We start from the raw sequence: 17,449 nt of genomic DNA, 5'->3' as shown, positions 1-17,449 counted from the left end.
TATCATGGAATAAGAAAAAGACAAAACAGGAAAAAATGGTTTAAAAAATGAACAAGTACATATAAAACTTTCCATTCCCTTGTCGTTTTTAGTGTCATTAGGCAATTAAACTTTCTGAATTTATTTCTTACAGAATAAAAACAGGCAAGTGAGCCCTCTGATACCCAGCGGTTTGTTTCCAAGATGGCGGACGAGGAGAAAAAGGTAGCATGGATTTTACAATTAACACGATTCCTTTCCTTATTTTATTGGGATTTTAGATAACACTATTGTATCATTACCCTTTATAGTACAGCTGGAATGCTCTCAAGTTTATTCAGCGGACGCCATGCGCCAGGGAAAGCTTCATGTATGGCATTGTAGGCGGTCTTACCGCTGGTTCCTTGTACTTTCTGAAATCACGTAAGTTGGAACCATGATAGCGCTTGAGATCTTTTTATGCTCTAAAGATTTGGTATTCTTCATAACATTTTAAGCTAGAAACTCGCGGTGCTGTAGAGTCCGTTAGAACAATGTTTACTTCAGGGAGTTTTGTGCTAAACTCTGCGCATAACTTATTACGTAATTCGAATGCGATAAGGACAGTAGAATCAATCATTATTATGAGTGAGAATAAAACGGAAGCCACTTATTGGTGGTTGATTTGCAGCTAAATTATATCCTTTAAGAAGTTTAGTCGCAAAATGTCACCATTTAGTTTGTAACTTCTCGCATACTGATAAGGAAGATGGCGGCTAAGAGTGGGTCTCCGGTGTTTATGATATTTTCTGTGCTATTTTGTCATCTTGTGTTTTTTAACCCGGACCCAAAGCTCTCTAAGATCATCGCCGAGCCGTATATGAAAAATCAGCTTCTGCCTTCATCGTGTTTTAGAGTAGTAGCAGTTATCGATCTTGGCCAGCTCGTTAAGGTCTCTTTGTCGAAGTTTGGTTTTCGGAAAACACGTCTGAGTCTTTCAAGATGGTCAAAGCGAGGACAAACTGTGTTAATTGTAGCCGGACATGATCCACCAATCGACATTACAATCTACTCTGATGTGTCTATGAATCCTGGCCCTCAACATAAGAACAATTTAAATCATACCAAGGCGAAACCAAAAAATCTTCCGCGCCATTATTCAAATCTGGTACGAGTTCCATTGACAGAGCCGGCAATTGTTCACAACAATAGACCTCAGTTTATGAGGTGTTGTGTTCTCAATGCCCGGTCAATTAGGAACAAAGCGCCTGACTTTGTTGACCATATTTGCGATTCTAATGTCGACATTGCGGTTATTACCGAAACCTGGTTAAAACCTGGAGATTCTGCGGCTAGGATTGCTGCCACACCGCCGGGATACAGGCTACTCGATCACCCTCGCTCAGACAGAAATGGGGGTGGTACTGGTATATTGGCACGGGACTCACTTGTAGTTAAAAAAGCAAGAGCGGGTATTTATGATTCTTTTGAGTATTCGGAGTGGACAATTGTGTCTGGCTCTACTCGTCTGCGTTTACTTGCCATCTATAGGCCACCATACTCGTCAAGTCATCCGCTCACTGTGAGCATGTTTATCTCGGAATTCGCCGAGTTCCTGGAGTCTGTTGTCATGACAACTGAGCCTCTGGTGTTGACTGGTGATTTCAATATCCATGTTAATATCGATTCTGATAACGATGCAGCTCGCTTCTTAGATCTACTGTCATCAATGGGTCTACAGCAGCACATTAACTTCCCTACTCATATCTCTGGGAACACCTTGGATTTGCTTATCTCAAGGACTCTAGATTCTAGTCTCATACACGATGTCCGACCTGGCTCTTATTTCTCAGACCATTGTATAGCATTTTTCGCCATAAATGTTTCAATGCCGGAGTTCTCTAGGAAAAAGGTATCCTTTAGGAAAGTGAAGGCTATTGACACAACAGCATTCATGAGTGATTTGTCTGCCTCGGAACTGTGTCAGGACCCACCTTCGGAGACTGTGCAATTGGTCGACTGTTATAACAAAACACTTGCTGGATTACTCGATCGCCATGCGCCACTCAAGACGAAAACAGTTACAGTCAGACTCCAAGTGCCCTGGTATTCTGAGGAAATCCGTGAGGCTAAGAGAGTGCGCAGGCGCGCAGAAAGAAAATGGAGAACTACTAGGTCTGCTGATGATCTCGCCTCATTCAAACGACACAAAAATCATGTGACGTATTTGCTGAAAGAAGCCAAATCTGCTTTTTTTGACTGACTTTGTCAGTCAGAATTCTGATAATCAAGGCAAATTATTTCGTGCTGTGAAAGATCTTTTAGTGGAAAAGAACTCACTATGCTTCTCGGACTATGCGGATAAATCAGCATTGGCAAACGACATAGGAAAGTATTTTGTGGAAAAAATCAACCGACTGCGTGATGAGCTTGACAAGGGTTGTAGTGCCTCGGAGAATGTACAGAGCGGTGATCTGGTGAATGACTGTACTGTAGAAACGGTCTCTCTAGTCCCTCGAATGGAAGCTTTCAAGTTGTTGACTGAGGAAGATGTACGCATGCTCATTAAGAATTCGAAATGTACTTCTTGTAGCCTCGGTCCCATACCTACGCACTTGTTGAAATCCTGTAGTGAGCCACTCGTTTCCGTGATCACCAAGCTAATCAATAACTCGTTAGAATCAGGAATTTTTCCTGACTGCTGGAAGGAGGCTATTGTCGTACCACTGTTAAAGAAACAGGGATTGGAATCTATCTTCAAGAACTTGCGTCCTGTGAGCAATTTAGCTTATGTTTCCAAGCTCATTGAGCGTGCAGTTTTCAATCAGACGGATAATCACCTTATTCAGTCAGCGCTTTATCCGCTATTACAGTCTGCATACCGCAAGCATCACAGTACGGAAACGGCGTTGGTCAAAGTTGCTAATGATATATTATTGAATATTAACTCGCAGCGCGTTACATTACTTGTACTCTTAGATTTAAGTGCTGCATTTGATACAGTTGATCACTCAATTTTGCTCCAACGTCTAACTGCTAGCTTCGGCATCGCTGGGAAGGCTTTGGAGTGGTTTACGTCATATTTATCAGGGCGCAGCCAGCGTGTGTTGTTTGAGGGTGTGACGTCGGACAGCTTTGATCTGCGTTTTGGTGTCCCACAAGGCAGCTGTCTTGGCCCGCTTCTGTTTGTACTTTACACCTCCAAGCTCTTTGAGATAGTACAAGCCCATCTGCCGGATGCACATTGTTTCGCTGACGACACACAACTTTATCTATCTTTTGATCCCAATAGTGAGACGGACCTAGCGGATTCTTTGGATGCTATGGAACGATGCATCAATAACTTACGTACTTGGATGTACCAGGACAAGTTAAAAATCAATGACGATAAAACTGAATTTCTTGTTATCGGATCGAAACAACAGCTGTTGAAAGTAGATAATTGTTCAGTTCGTGTTGGCAATATAGATATTATGCCCGTTTCAGAAGTGCGCAATCTTGTTGCCTGGTTCGACTCACATTTTTCTATGTCGACCCATATTTCTAAGTCTTGTAGTTCAGCGTTTTCTGGCTGCACAATATTAAGAGAATAAGCCAATTTTTGCCTAGGGATAAACTAGAAATGGTGTTACATGCCTTTGTTACCAGTAGAATAGATTTTTGTAATGGACTCCTTTATGGACTACCAGAACGAGAAATGGGTAAATTGCAAAGGGTGCAGAATGCTGCAGCTAGGCTGCTCACGTCATGCAAAAAGTACGATCATATTACGCCTGTGCTAAGAAATCTTCATTGGTTGCCTGTAAGGTATCGGGTTAAATTTAAAATCTTGCTAATCACTTTCAAAGCTCTTCAGGGGCTAGCTCCTCGTTACATAACTGATCTCATTAGAATTAAGAATAACGCGCGCTATTCACTGCGCTCAAACGAGGGCCTTTCTTTAATGCATCCCCCAGGAAAAATGATGAAGTCTTTCGGTGACAGATCGTTTAGTGTTGCTGCACCTACATTATGGAACGCTCTCCCTGCAAATCTTCGCACCATCAATTGCAGTATCTTTTATTTTAAAGCGCAACTTAAGACTCATCTTTTTAAATTAGCTTTTAACACTTGATATCACATAATCATCAATATAAAGATATTTTTATTTTTATTATTTTATTTTATTTTTTTATTCAATATTTTTCCTATGAATCTATTATTTCATATTATTTTCGATTATAATTGTAAATTTTATTGTATATATTAGTTCAACATTTAGTTATATTGTAATGCACTTTTGATAATTATATGAAAAAAGTGCAATATAAAGTAATAAATTATTATTATTATTATTAGTAACTTGTAGTCCCTCTCCTATTATTTTCTACCATTCATTACATATTTCACGACGTTTCAGGAATGCTGCCTTCATCAGGGATAGAAAATAATTATTTAAATGTTCTTAGCATTTAAAAATAACTACACACCACTACCAACACTAGTATATAGTCCATTGATCTGTTTTTTTACAAAACATATGTTATCAAGTAGTTCACTTTATTCAAAATTTCCCTTGGTATTTCAGGACACATTAGAAGGTCATGTGACTTAGCTGTTGGATCTTTTGCACTGGTAGCAGTTGCAGGCTGGTCAGTACCTACCAAAGCTCTTATCAGCTATAAATCTTTCTGGTGGTTCTCCCAAAAATGTGTAAAAATCCCGAATTTGCCTCTAAAAATCCCGATTTCTTCCCTAAAAATCTCGAATTTTCTAATTTTTTCTTCTTCCATGAATATGCTTTTCCTCCCTTAATTATAAGAAATATATCGTTATGTTGTGTTTTTTATTTATTGTGTATGTATAAATGCGAAATTCAGCATTATTCACATTGAAAGAAATAACTTTCCATGATTTACACATGTTTTACACAGTGAAGAAAACAAGCCAACAAGGCATTCTGAAAATATGGCCAAAGCCGCTGACCGGTATTTTTTGTATGACAGTAACTAAATAGCCAAACAACATTATTGACGATCGGTTTAGTTGAAAGAATCACATTTCTACCGAAAATCTGCATTTTTTGGTAGGAATTTTACCTAAAATTCCTAAAACCCTAAATAATTTTCTTAAAATCCTCGAATTTTCCCGTTTGACTATAAAAAAATCCGGAATTATGTATCTAGGCCTAGCCAGGAGGGAATTTCTGGGGGGGGGGGGGGAGTTAACTCTTTTCTCCACTTATGATGGCTCAAAACAGTTTATTTCTACACTATGGTTATGTTATTGGTGTTATTGTGTGTAAACTCTAAACTCACGGTCGTCCTGGACTCGTCACTCTATGTGGCGTTAACACGAGCGTGTTAACAACAGCTGGTGCTGTTGTGTATTTGAAACTGTTACTGTTATTGTATTTTCTCGCTTAGACGCCGCATTTACAGTGAGGATAAATTGTAAAGAACAGTAGTTTTTCAAGTTAAAACAATTAGCATAGTAGTCATTTGCTCTTGTGTTGACTTATTCGATATTTCGTTATCGATTAAAAAAAAAACAGATTTTTCCAAAATGAATCGTAATCCTTACATAACATCTCTATCCCTATATCCGCCTTGCCCCTGCACTCAAAATAAGCTGGTTCCACCAGTTCGGCTGGTTCCGCCGGTTCCTCTTTTAAGTAAAGCCGAGGTTCAGCTGTGTACCCAGTATTAGCCTGCTTGCAGGCGTTTTCCCGGTGTTTTTTTCGCCATCTTGTTGCTGGCCACGCTAGCTTGGCGCTAGTGACAAAACGTGACGAGGGGCCGGGGCCACCCCTCCCCTTCGCGCTTTGCGCTCGTTCCGGGTAAACACCTGCAAGCAGGCTAACCCAGGGTTGGATTAGAGGGGAGGGGAAGTGCACATTCATAGGTTTCATATGAAAAAGGACATTATGTGACAATCCTCCAATAAGAAATAACCTAAATGACCCACTTTTTGGCAACCAAGGGGGGTGCTCCCACCCTGCGCATCCCCCTGTGTACGTGCCAGCATATGATACCTATGACTGCCCCCCCTTCCCCACCCAGCAATCCCTACATGCCTGTAATTGTTTTCCAGTTAGCTTCTCTTCCTCTTCAGAGTAGTCCGCACACCGTACAGTTTGATAAACAATGTGTCATTATTCATTACAGGGAAGCATGTCGATATGTGAAACAGAAAGAGAAAGAAGAGCTAAAGAAAACTGTTGAATTGCTCAACCAGTACTCCCATGAAAAATCCAAAGATGAACCAACTAGAGCATAACCCTGAAATATGAGGACAAAACTGATGAAGATGGCTAGTGGTAGCTTAACGGTGGGACAAACTGAACCTTCGACAGTCCCAAAGTAAAATGACAGTCCCAAAGTAAAATGACTAGCATGCAATTGATGCCATGGCACTTTGGTTCTTGTGTGTATAAATACACCAGAAAGTTGTAACGCTATGTGGATACAAATAATTTAAATATTAAAAGTGTTAATTCTAATTTACCATTGATTTTTCTATTTTTTCTATTCTTTCCTTCTTTTCTTTTTTCTAAGCACTTTTATTTCTTTATCAGTATGGTTCCCTCTATCATATGTTTTTTTACCTTGTTCAAAAATGTATGGGCAAAGTGTTTTTTTTTTTCAAACAAAATATGGCCTTATGTTTCATAATGTTTTACTGTCTGGCGATGTTCTGTGTCTAGAAATGGCTTCATAGTAAGACATATTCTCTTTTATGGCATCTAGAACTTTCTGTGGCAGAACCCCGACAACAGACTTCGAGTTAAACTCTGTCCGTCGTCTTAGTCCCGAGGATACCATGACGTCATCATGCCAGCCTTGACAAAGCGGCCTGTCCCATCCCTCCACGGGACCAGGTGTCCAACGCATCATGTTCTCCTGGTACCCAATACCCACAGCCGCGCAAAACATTCTCATCACTTCATCCGGGAAATGCAGTAGATCATCAGAGTCGATTACAAGGGGAGAGGGGTCGAGGTGATTTTTGACGAACTCGTACATGTCGTATAATTCCTTGATCCCGGCGAGACCCGGGTCAAAATACCCTGTCCGGTAAAGAGATCGTAGCGACTTCTCCGGGTTTCGGACTAGAAAAGTGTGTTGGAAATCTTTCATCTCATCTTGAAGGAAAACCTCAAAGTGGTTTTGTGTGGACACGGCCATTTCTTTGACAAAGACGAACTCTTTCCCTGGAAATCTCGCACTGATTTCTTCAGCGACTGATTGGTACGTCGCTTCCGGGACATAGTCCGGACGCTCTCGTAGATAATCGTCCGTCTGCTTGTCCGGTCCAAAGTAGAAGGGTACTGCAAAGGGTTCATGGAATACCTGACCATTCCTCAGCGTCCGAATACAGCGCTCAAAAGCAGTCGATACACTTCTCGGGTGAGACCACAGGATAATTTGCTTCATGGCGAATCACAGAATACCAGCAAGTAGGGATATTGATTTGGCTTGAATTCCGCTACGGTGCTGTAAGAAATGAAACTACGCTTTTGAATGCTGCAAGACAATCCACAACTGTTGCATAGGAAATACTGTGGGAGGTTTAAAAGTGATTATCAATATTAGGCCCGCGTGGCAAAAGGTGTAAATATCGTGTCTGGAGGGCCTTGACGAGTCCCAAATAGCAATAAATACAGAACCTCCCAATTAGACATGAAAACAGAAGAATTTTCTCCCTTGATAAGGGACAAAAACGGGGCCCTGCTGTATAAGTTTCTTTGTCAAAATGGTATGACAGAAAGACTACTGACAAGCTGAAAAAAAAACTAGATGGTCTGCGTAGGCGTGGTGTAGACAATCTACCAATTAACACGCTGTTTTACAGAGGCGTAAAATATATGTGACCGGGTTGTATTTTGGGTTATTTTAGATTTTGCAAAGATTTTAAGTAAGCGATTTTTGGATTGCGATTATAATTGTTTTACGTATTTTACGGGTTGTTTCTCAAACGTGATTCTAATTCGATCCGTACACGTTTAGGAATTTACTTTTAACATGTTTCAAATTCCTTTAGATTAGTATCATTAGCTTGATAGTGATAATTGACTTAAGTTTAGCGTCCTTTTACCATTTCCCAGGAAGATTAGTTTCTAAATTTGACAGGACAATGGACGCTAAGTAATTTGAACGATAGTAAATGTTAGCGTCCCTAGAAAAATGCGCGTCCCCAAGCGAGTTTAAAAGCGGCTGTTTTTACAGTATCTGTTAGTTTTTAGTTTAGTACCGTTAAGCAAAGGAGACGCATTGCTTGCGCGGCGTGATGCGGGAGCGAGATATGCAGTTGCTCAGGGAAGACTGTCAGCAGAGATAAGCTACAAGCTTAGAGCGCTGTCCGTAGGGGCCTGTCATGCCAGTTGTGTTCAGTTTGATTTACCGGTTGTAAGTACTTTGTTTTTAAAACTAGCCTTTGGTTTAGGTTACCTTTTCTCGTGATTTGACTATGTTTGTTATCACTTAAACTTTATTATTTAATTTGTTAATAAATCCTTATAAGTCCATGCCTTGCATCATGTATTCGTTCTCACGTTGCCTTTCGCTCGATCGTTTTCGTTTCATTCCATTTATTTTTGCCTACTTTTTGGCTGGTGTCAGAACCTGATAGTTTTGCTTTTAGTATTGCATTTGTTTCTACATTTTTCGTAACCGCACGGTAAATGTCAAGTTCCGACGGTTACATTTTGGTGTCAGAAGTGGGATGCAAGTCGATTCTATGGCGTAGGTTTTCATTAAGTTTTTAGTTTGTGTGTAAGTAAGTTTTGTTACAACGGTTCTTAACACACTGGTCATGGCTGGCCCGGACGCGAGACGTACTCTGGTGGCCTTGCGAGGAGCGCCAGAGGGACGGGCGGTTCTACAAAAGATGAAGTTGGTCTGTCGCGCGACAAGGTGTTGACATTTCCAAGTGACGCGAGCGCGATGGTGTAACGTAATGAGAGCGGTGGAAAGTACGCAAAAGGTCACGACGAGAGAAAAAGACGGAAGCTTCAGGGGTGTTACTCAAGTCTGCTTGCCCTTGCATGGTCGGGGAGTGACGAGAGATGGACTGGTTACCCGCGGCATTCGTCCCGACGTTTATGCAAGAGACTGTTTGAGTGTGGGGTCTTAGAGAGGAATAGGAGCGAGGAATGGATCCGTAATACGGTAAGGCTAGCGTGGTGAAGCTGCGGCATCCCTCACAGGGCCACGTTAGATCCTTTCGATGGAGTCCGATCTCCGAGAAGCACGCACTCAAGCGACAGCAAGCTAGTCAAGCACGAGGATGAGAGAGGACAAGTAAGAATGAATCGAGTGGCCAAAGCTATTTCTCCATTGCATCAGAAAGAGTTCAAAAACCGACAGCTCGTCGAGTAGAAAAGGACAACAACCAACTTCACATGGACTAAGGCAATATTAAAGCGGACCAGAGACGAGGATGTAAAAGATGGTCGCCGTGTGAGAGTGGAGGACTTGATCCACACCCTTGCATGATCGTGACGTGCCGAGAAACAGGCAAACGCCGTGCGATGCGCCGCGATGTCGATGCAAGTGACCGTTGATAAGGAGGCAGAGGGATCGGATGATTTAAAGGTTGCTGTATTTGGGGAGCTGGGATGGCGATTTCCCAAAAGGGACCACCAGTATCTTCAAGGAAGCAGTAGACTTTTGCGTGTATGTGGTTGACCCGATGAATGACCTCCCGGCGAAAGTGTGGCAAGCGGGGAATTTGGTATTTAGGGGACTAGCTCAAGGCGCCCGGCTAGTTTCCACAGTGTTTTATGTACCTCCAACACGATTGGCGAATAGCGATGAAAAGAAAAGATGATAAAATGAGAGATGGTTCCGCAGATGGACTTGACTTTTACAAAGGAAGCTAATACGAGCAAGATGGATACATGGACGGTGATACGCAGTGCTCTACAGTTGTGCTCTAGTGGTTGAGCTCTCACGAGGACCACTAGGCGAACGCCAGCCCTCTATGACACTGGTGTTTTTCAAGTTATTTTGAAGTATTCTTGCTGTTTCGACATAGCGTATGTTATGAGAGTAATGATTAGTATAACCGGACTTGTCAGGCTATTTTGAGGAAGGTTTATGTAGTGATATTTTGGTTTTAGTTCACACGAGGACGTGATGAACAAAAGGAGGGGCGAGTGTGACCGGGTTGTATTTTGGGTTATTTTAGATTTTGCAAAGATTTTAAGTAAGCGATTTTTGGATTGCGATTATAATAGTTTTACGTATTTTACGGGTTGTTTCCCAAACGTGATTCTAATTCGATCCGTACACGTTTAGGAATTTACTTTCAACATGTTTCAAATTCCTTTAGATTAGTATCATTAGCTTGATAGTGATAATTGACTTAAGTTTAGCGTCCTTTTACCATTTCCCAGGAAGATTAGTTTCTAAATTTGACAGGAAAATGGACGCTGAGTAATTTGAACGATAGTAAATGTTAGCGTCCCTAGAAAAATGCGCGTCCCCAAGCGAGTTTAAAAGCGGCTGTTTTTACAGTATCTGTTAGTTTTTAGTTTAGTACCGTTAAGCAAAGGAGACGCATTGCTTGCGCGGCGTGATGCGGGAGCGAGATATGCAGTTGCTCAGGGAAGACAGTCAGCAGAGATAAGCTACAAGCTTAGAGCGCTGTCCGTACGGGCCTGTCATGCCAGTTGTGTTCAGTTTGATTTACCGGTTGTAAGTACTTTTTTTTTTAACTAGCCTTTGGTTTAGGTCACCTTTTCTCCGGATTTGACTATGTTGGTTATCACTTAAACTTTATTATTTAATTTGTTAATAAATCCTTATAAGTCCATGCCTTGCATCATGTATTCGTTCCCACGTTGCCTTTCGCTCGATCGTTTTCGTTTCATTCCATTTATTTTTGCCTACTTTTTGGCTGGTGTCAGAACCTGATAGTTTTGCTTTCAGTATTGCATTTGTTTCTACATTTTTCGTTACCGCACGGTAAATGTCAAGTTCCGACGGTTACATATACTTTTTCAACATTGTGTTGATTTTTACCTTGGTACAAGTTACTATCAGGGTGCTAAATCGATTTATCTATGGCTTGTCATTCATTCGTGAAAACATTTTAAATTATGCACCTATTAAGTCGGTGTCACCAGAAATTTCATGCGTTGTGAAGACACTTTTTCACTTGCGTTGTGAAAATGCAAAATGTACCTAAGAACAGTTAAAAAATACACGTGGTCCACTGCACTCGTAATATATATATATATATATATATATATATATATATATATATATATATATATATATATATATATATATATATATATATATATATATATATATTGCGAGGGCCGACAATTATAATATCGTGACGATTTAGGGATCCCCTGCTAGCAGAGGCATCTTCTTTGTTTAAGCAACGCCAAGAATTCAAAGAGCCAGGCGAAATCAAAGAGCCAAGCTTGAAATATACTTTGAAATGGATTCTGTCTGATGCATCTTAGCCAATTTTTCTTCAAACGACTACGTAAAACCCAGTTTCATGGTCTATCTTGGACGGGAACGTGTGCGCTGAACTGCTGAAAACTATACTATCCTTTCGCTATGCTAGGGTTTACTATAGTTTTTTTTGGAATACATGAATGAGTGAATTGTATCGAAACTAGTTTAAAATTGATCGCAAAGTATGAATGTGAATAGTGTTTTTGTCGCTTGAGATCTTTTGTAGAGTTCTATAGCTTCTTGCGCACGCCTGCTTCTTACGTTGAGCTGTCACTTATGTGTACGCGTTAAACACAGAGCTCACTTTAACAACAAAAACTAAGGGTACCGGGCCCTACCTTTGAGACGTTATTGAGGCGAATGTTTCTAAACTAAGCTCGGTGACACCTTTTTAGCCTTCGGTGCCCAAGCCTAAGACTATTGTCATCGTCGATATCCGTGATGTGATGTGAGTGAAGTTTGAAATCGAGGCTGCTGTGTTTATAGGGGGCTATAGCGTGATCTAAGCCTCCATACGTGACTAGCCGGTAAAGTCATTCCTTTGCTATTTTATGCGAGTTTCGAGGATTTAACCGACAGACACTACAGGATCTATTGACTCGTCTTTATGGGGAGAAGACATTATAATAGAAAAGCTGAAAGAGGAGAGTTCTACATCTTGTAAACTGAGATAGGAAAGGGTACCTATTTTTTCATGGGCTAGCGACGTATTCCGTCACGGACAGAATTTGGATGTGTTCTTGCTGGACCTTGAAAATACTGATAATACATAATAACCGGTGTTGCCTTTGATTGGCTTGAGTAAGTGAATCTTGCGAAAACAACTTCCGTTCGAAAGAAATCCTTGTTTGTTCTCTGCAATAAATTTAGGGGGGTCCGGAAAACAGCAGTGGAAATCGAACAATACCGAGGAACTGAAATCTTTCCTATGTTTTGCCGTAAAGACACCCCACGATTGGCTTTGAGGTGCTAATGACCTGTTTTTGTTGTTGAGTTTGTATGCGGATTACCTTGACCTCATTTTCTTAATTTCATATTCTTGAGATTGGGTTAAACTTTTCCAAGTTAGATTTATCGTTTTATTTTTACAGTTGTTTTATACAGTATACCCAGAGACATGTTTGGTTGAAAGCGATTTCTAAATATAACGATCACAGTGATAGGGAATAGGCAGGCCCGTAGCCAGGATTTTGAGCGGGGTGGTCCGTTTTTCCTTCACTGCTAGCAGAGGCCTCTTTTCTCTGTATTTCGCTGGGCTGGCGAAAAAGAGGCCTCTGCTAGCAGGGAAGGTTTTTCCATTTCAGCGGACCAAATTTCCGGTATACCCCTCCCCTCGCCTTATCACATTAGGCAATCAATACTTCTATACGAATAAATTCAATCTTGTATTTTAAATGTTATTAATAGGGTATTTTTTTAAAAATACAGCGATAATAAAAAAGATAGAAATATAAATAAAAAGATAACATATTTTAAAAATATTTTTATAGTCATAAAGACATATTGATGTGCACGGTATACCCAGCCAACGTTATATATTTTTGTTTGCTCTGAGCGGACCTTCAAGCCAGGTGGGGGCTTGATAAGACTTCTGGAACGAGATTTGCTTGTACTTTTAAGCGCCGAGAGACGCCGACTTACTCCCAATTTAAATTAAAGACTTGCGGAATAAGTTAGTATATTGAACCGTTGGCATTGTGACCGATTGTCGGAATAGGTGAGTTCTTCAGACTTTCCTATTTGTTAAGAATTGTTGGTTTTGCAATAAAAAATAGAGGAAAATCGAACCCTATACTTGATAAGGGAAGTGGAAGGTTCCTTGGGAACGTAGATAATTTCATCATGCCCGTGATGTATTGCGCGTCTCTGGCGACTGCTAGGAGTCCTTTGTCATGTGGCGCCTCTAGAAGAAACCCATCACCAAAAAGAAAAGAAAATCTATACAAAGGGCCTATATTGAGCGTGAACAAAGCATTGCTTAGGCAATATGCGTTTAGTCTCAAGAATAAGAGACGTACAGAGACGGCCTAGTCATAGCTTCTATGGTTGGACCTCAACAAACCGAACTCTATGAGGTGAAATAACTTGATAACTTGAAGTTAGATCGACTACCCCTTTCTAGGAGTCATGATATTTCAAGTCTCCTAGCAACCCCCATGGAGCCTCGGCCCTCCTGTGGGAGTTCGCGGTGTAATAAATAACCAATCAGGAGCGTTGTAAAAAAAAGGTTGATCGCACATACTTTGCAAGTTTTTTTCTTACATCCTTTTTTATATAAAGAGGCCCTTTTTTTAAGTTTTCATCAAAAGGTGGCTAAAAACAACTCTAATTGAAGAGAGAAGTTTACAATTTATGTATTGGGAAACGTTAAGTTTGAGAAAAGTTATTTCCTGCAACTTTAAATGGTTTTGTCTCCCTTGAACGTGAACCAACAGCTTGAGTTAACAAGTCGGCATCCCTACAAATAGATCTGCGTCTAAGACAATTTTATGGAATGTCTTATAACCACGGCATAGATGATCAAACCTGGACATCTTGGAGGAAAAGAAAACAAGAAAGCCAATGCATCCAAACGTACGCTGAATAATCGTATTGCAGCTAAAGCTTTTACGGCTGGTGATTTCTCTAGCGAACTGCACAACACCCAAGTATCAGGCAGATACCCGCGCATTGGAATAGGGAGGCAATAACCAGGTATCAAGCCCTGTCTTATACGTTTACGCCATGCACAGAGATGTTAAGCGAAATCAGTGATATAATCGTCATGTCGTCAACCGTCAATCGTCAAAACGCTGCATGCAAAACGCACCGCACCAGTCAGTAGAGAATGGTTTCCATATAATCGCAATCGATCGCAGGCGACCGTGTACGAATATATTGGAAACTCACCCTGCGATCGTGTGCGATCATATGGAATCCTTTGCGACCGGTTGCGGTCGTTTTGCGATCATATGGAATCCTTTGCGACCGGTTGCGGTCGTTTTACGATCGAGTGCGACAATATGGAAACCAGCCTTACAATTAACGTGTACAAAACCTTTTTTTTAAAAGACGTGAGTGGGTGGCATCTTGTTTGTTTTTCATCATCTCTTGATAACTTAATCTAACGAGCGGTCATCAGGTGCCATTACTAGAGTACCCTTCATGTGCCATTTCGTCGTTGCCGGAAGGCGCGGGTGAGAATCAAAACCCGCCTTCAAGAGCAAGAGAAGACTGACCCTATTACTGAAGTTAAGATACTTATTTCTGTTTATTATCTATTTAATATCCTCCAGCTGAATTACCTTTGTATAAAAAAATAAAAAATCATATCCCTTGCAGATTTTTCTGTGTTGATTCAAGGGGAGTGAAGTAAAAACAGACGAGAACAAGAAGTAGGTTCACATTGCTTGCTCTTCATTTGTAATTGCCGCCTTATTTTCTAATTCATTTTGTTCAAAACGACGACAATTATGTCTTCTAAATAGTTTATAACTTCCTGGTGTCTCTAAAATAATAGGTCATTACACTACAAAAACAGTTAGTAGGAGTATCAACACTTGTAGAATACCCCGACAATGCACGGATCATGCCTCGTTCTTTAGGAATTAATGTGTGAAGATTTTTTGTAAGAATAATTGTGGCAGGGTATTCTGGAGTTGATCAACACTTGCAAATAGCCCTATAACTTAACATTAACTATGAAAGAGCGCCCACGTGCTAACTCATTTTTCCGAAACCACTTCTACTTCAACCTAACGATTAAAAGCACCCCAATTAGAACATATTTCAAGTTCTCACGGCAAAAGTTAAGCGTATATAAGAGGCCACGTCTCGTCGGGTTTGCTACTGAAGTCCTAGAAGCCACTACACAAGTTCACCTGACTTACTCATACCCAGAATGCTGGCTGGTAACGAAGCTTGTAAGCTGCTGGTCGTGGTAGCGGTTCTAGTACTGCTAGCCCCAAGTCCGAGTACTGCCTTATATGGAATTGGAGAGGAAATAAAGGGAAGAAAGAGGGAACAGGTAGGTTCGTAGTTGATTTAGAGAGTAGTCTGGTATAAAGATGCGGAATTATCCTATATTATCTGCAAGGGAAGTATATTCCGCGTTGTAGCAACCTCTAGTATCGGCTTCTCACTATTAAAGAAAACGGAGATGGAAAAGAAAGCGAAAATTGCCTACGCGTGTGTGTGAGACAGCAGTAAGGGTGAAGGGGGAAAACCTGCCACACTGGTTTATATCCTGACGGATCTCCGTTCCCTTTTCAGCGTTCATCGCTAGTGTAAATAGGCCCAAATCGCGTAGTAATTGAAGAGAATTTTTTGCTCTATCTTGGTCATATAACGGGATTCCAATATAGTTTATATTATCTGAATAATATACAGATGTTAGATATACTATAAGGATTGTCTTCGAAATGAATGGGTTCCGGCGCGTATCCAGGGGATGCGCAAGTATATATAGTTTGTTAAATGTGTAAATTCTGGTGATTCTAGAACTAAGAAAATAATTCATACATCTGGCATCTAACTTCTTTATTGGAAACGGGACGCAATTTTTGGCAGTGGTTGTTTATAACGGGAATTACGTCGCGTCGCGTCGACACGAAGCTAGAATCTGAAGGAAGGAGTAGTGGGGGTTGTACTTTTCATATGCGAACATTCTACAATCTGGCGATTCTTCAAGATGAAAAGACCGTGGAATCGGGTGCGGTATAAAGGGATGTGAAATTGGGGGGGGGGGGGGTAGGCGTTTCCAGATAGTGCTCCCAAAAAGCCAGAAAAGTGCTCCCAAAAACACCCAAAAAGAGCTTAAAAAGTGCTCCAAAATCAAAATAGTGCTCAAATGGCAAAAAGAAAATTACCGTATATTTTTTAGATTTTTTAAAGATAAGTTGTGTTTTATTAAAATTTGAATAAAAGAAAGAATATTGCTTTTATTAAATACATGCATTAGAGTATTTTATATTGTTGTCCATGAACGGGTAAATCACACTTAAGTTTATAACAACTAACTGTATTATAAATGACTTTGTTCTCTTTTGTGTTTGTTTACCATTGTTATTTGGATACTTCTAAAAAACAATGTTCATTTACAAACATCACCAATGTCAATAATATCAAACCTGATAACAGACCTTCATTATAACAATCTCCTAACGAGAAATAATTACAATAGATGTAAAACAGGAAAACATGGCAAACAGATCTTCTGGATAAGGCATTCTATTATTGTAATGAACTCCACAGGCTACCCAATATGTGTGGTTACCAAAGCACAGCCTACCCCTATTAAAATGTCGAAATCACCAGTCTTACAGTCTTAGCCTAGTTGAAATAATATTAATTGTAGTTAAGGAAACTAGAAATGTCTATATAAGACAACAAAACCTAGTCATTTGGGTTAAAAAAGCTAGAAGTTAACTTGTTTACCCAAAAATTGCTCTCTGATCAAAATAGTGCTCCCAAACCCAAATTGTGCTAAAATCGTGCCGAGCACAATCTGGAAAGGCCTAGGGCGGGGGTGGGGGGGGGGGGGAGGGATGGGGACGCTCTTTGTGCCCTCACCACGCATGTTTACTCAGGCCCGTACCCAGGGGGGGGGGGGGGGGGGTGCGAGGGGTTCGGAACCCCCCATCCCCCCTCACAACGGCGGTTCCGGTTCGCAATAGACGTGTTATGTTTCGACAAAGACACTATAAAACAGACTATAAAGCACACTTTTTTTAAGCCAAATCCGATAATAGACGTCCCGTGGAGATACTGCAATAACATAAAAAATTCCTCTTTGTTCTTTCGGGGGTGGTCAGATTTTTATCAGAAAACTCACACCCTCCCCTCCCCTCGCCGGAAAATTTAAGTGAATTTTTTTTTCGGATTTCGCCCCCCCTCCCCTCCCAAAGAAAATCCTGGGTACGGCCTGTTACCTATAACGTTTGTTCACTTATCTCAGATGGGCTACAAGGACTCACATGTGAAGCGCACGCTGAGTTTCTGTCAGAGATACATCCAAGACTACGGCCTGCAGACCGACGGCCAAGGGCACAACC

The 17,449-nt window shown here is 40.8% G+C and overlaps 2 protein-coding genes across 2 annotated transcripts; one reads left to right on the top strand and one right to left on the bottom strand.

The window, feature by feature from the left end:
• The first annotated feature begins 80 nt into the window (after window positions 1-80).
• LOC5520695 (cytochrome c oxidase assembly protein COX20, mitochondrial) lies at window positions 81-6,443 on the top strand. Its single transcript, XM_032365882.2, has 4 exons — window positions 81-204; window positions 291-402; window positions 4,526-4,589; window positions 6,105-6,443. The coding sequence occupies exons 1-4, from the start codon at window positions 184-186 to the stop codon at window positions 6,214-6,216; spliced, it is 309 nt and encodes a 102-aa protein (XP_032221773.2). The 5' UTR covers window positions 81-183; the 3' UTR covers window positions 6,217-6,443.
• Window positions 5,182-11,896, bottom strand: LOC5520694 (branched-chain-amino-acid aminotransferase-like protein 2). The gene is made up of 2 exons (XM_001640468.3): window positions 11,756-11,896; window positions 5,182-7,433 (listed from the first exon to the last, which is right to left on the bottom strand). The coding sequence occupies exon 2, from the start codon at window positions 7,371-7,373 to the stop codon at window positions 6,606-6,608; it is 768 nt and encodes a 255-aa protein (XP_001640518.1). The 5' UTR covers window positions 7,374-7,433; window positions 11,756-11,896; the 3' UTR covers window positions 5,182-6,605.
• Window positions 11,897-17,449: the final 5,553 nt, after the last annotated feature.

Source organism: Nematostella vectensis, chromosome 7, assembly GCF_932526225.1.
Source record: "Nematostella vectensis chromosome 7, jaNemVect1.1, whole genome shotgun sequence".
Lineage (NCBI taxonomy): Eukaryota > Metazoa > Cnidaria > Anthozoa > Actiniaria > Edwardsiidae > Nematostella > Nematostella vectensis.
This window is presented reverse-complemented; position numbering and strand designations above follow the sequence as displayed.

Coding starts and splice junctions, on each gene's coding strand:
- LOC5520695 (XM_032365882.2), top strand. CDS start 184: ATGGCGGACGAGGAGAAAAAG. Junction 205..290: donor TGGCGGACGAGGAGAAAAAG/GTAGCATGGATT, acceptor TACCCTTTATAG/TACAGCTGGAATGCTCTCAA. Junction 403..4,525: donor CTTGTACTTTCTGAAATCAC/GTAAGTTGGAAC, acceptor TTGGTATTTCAG/GACACATTAGAAGGTCATGT.
- LOC5520694 (XM_001640468.3), bottom strand. CDS start 7,373: ATGAAGCAAATTATCCTGTGGTCTCACCCGAGAAGTGTATCGACTGCT.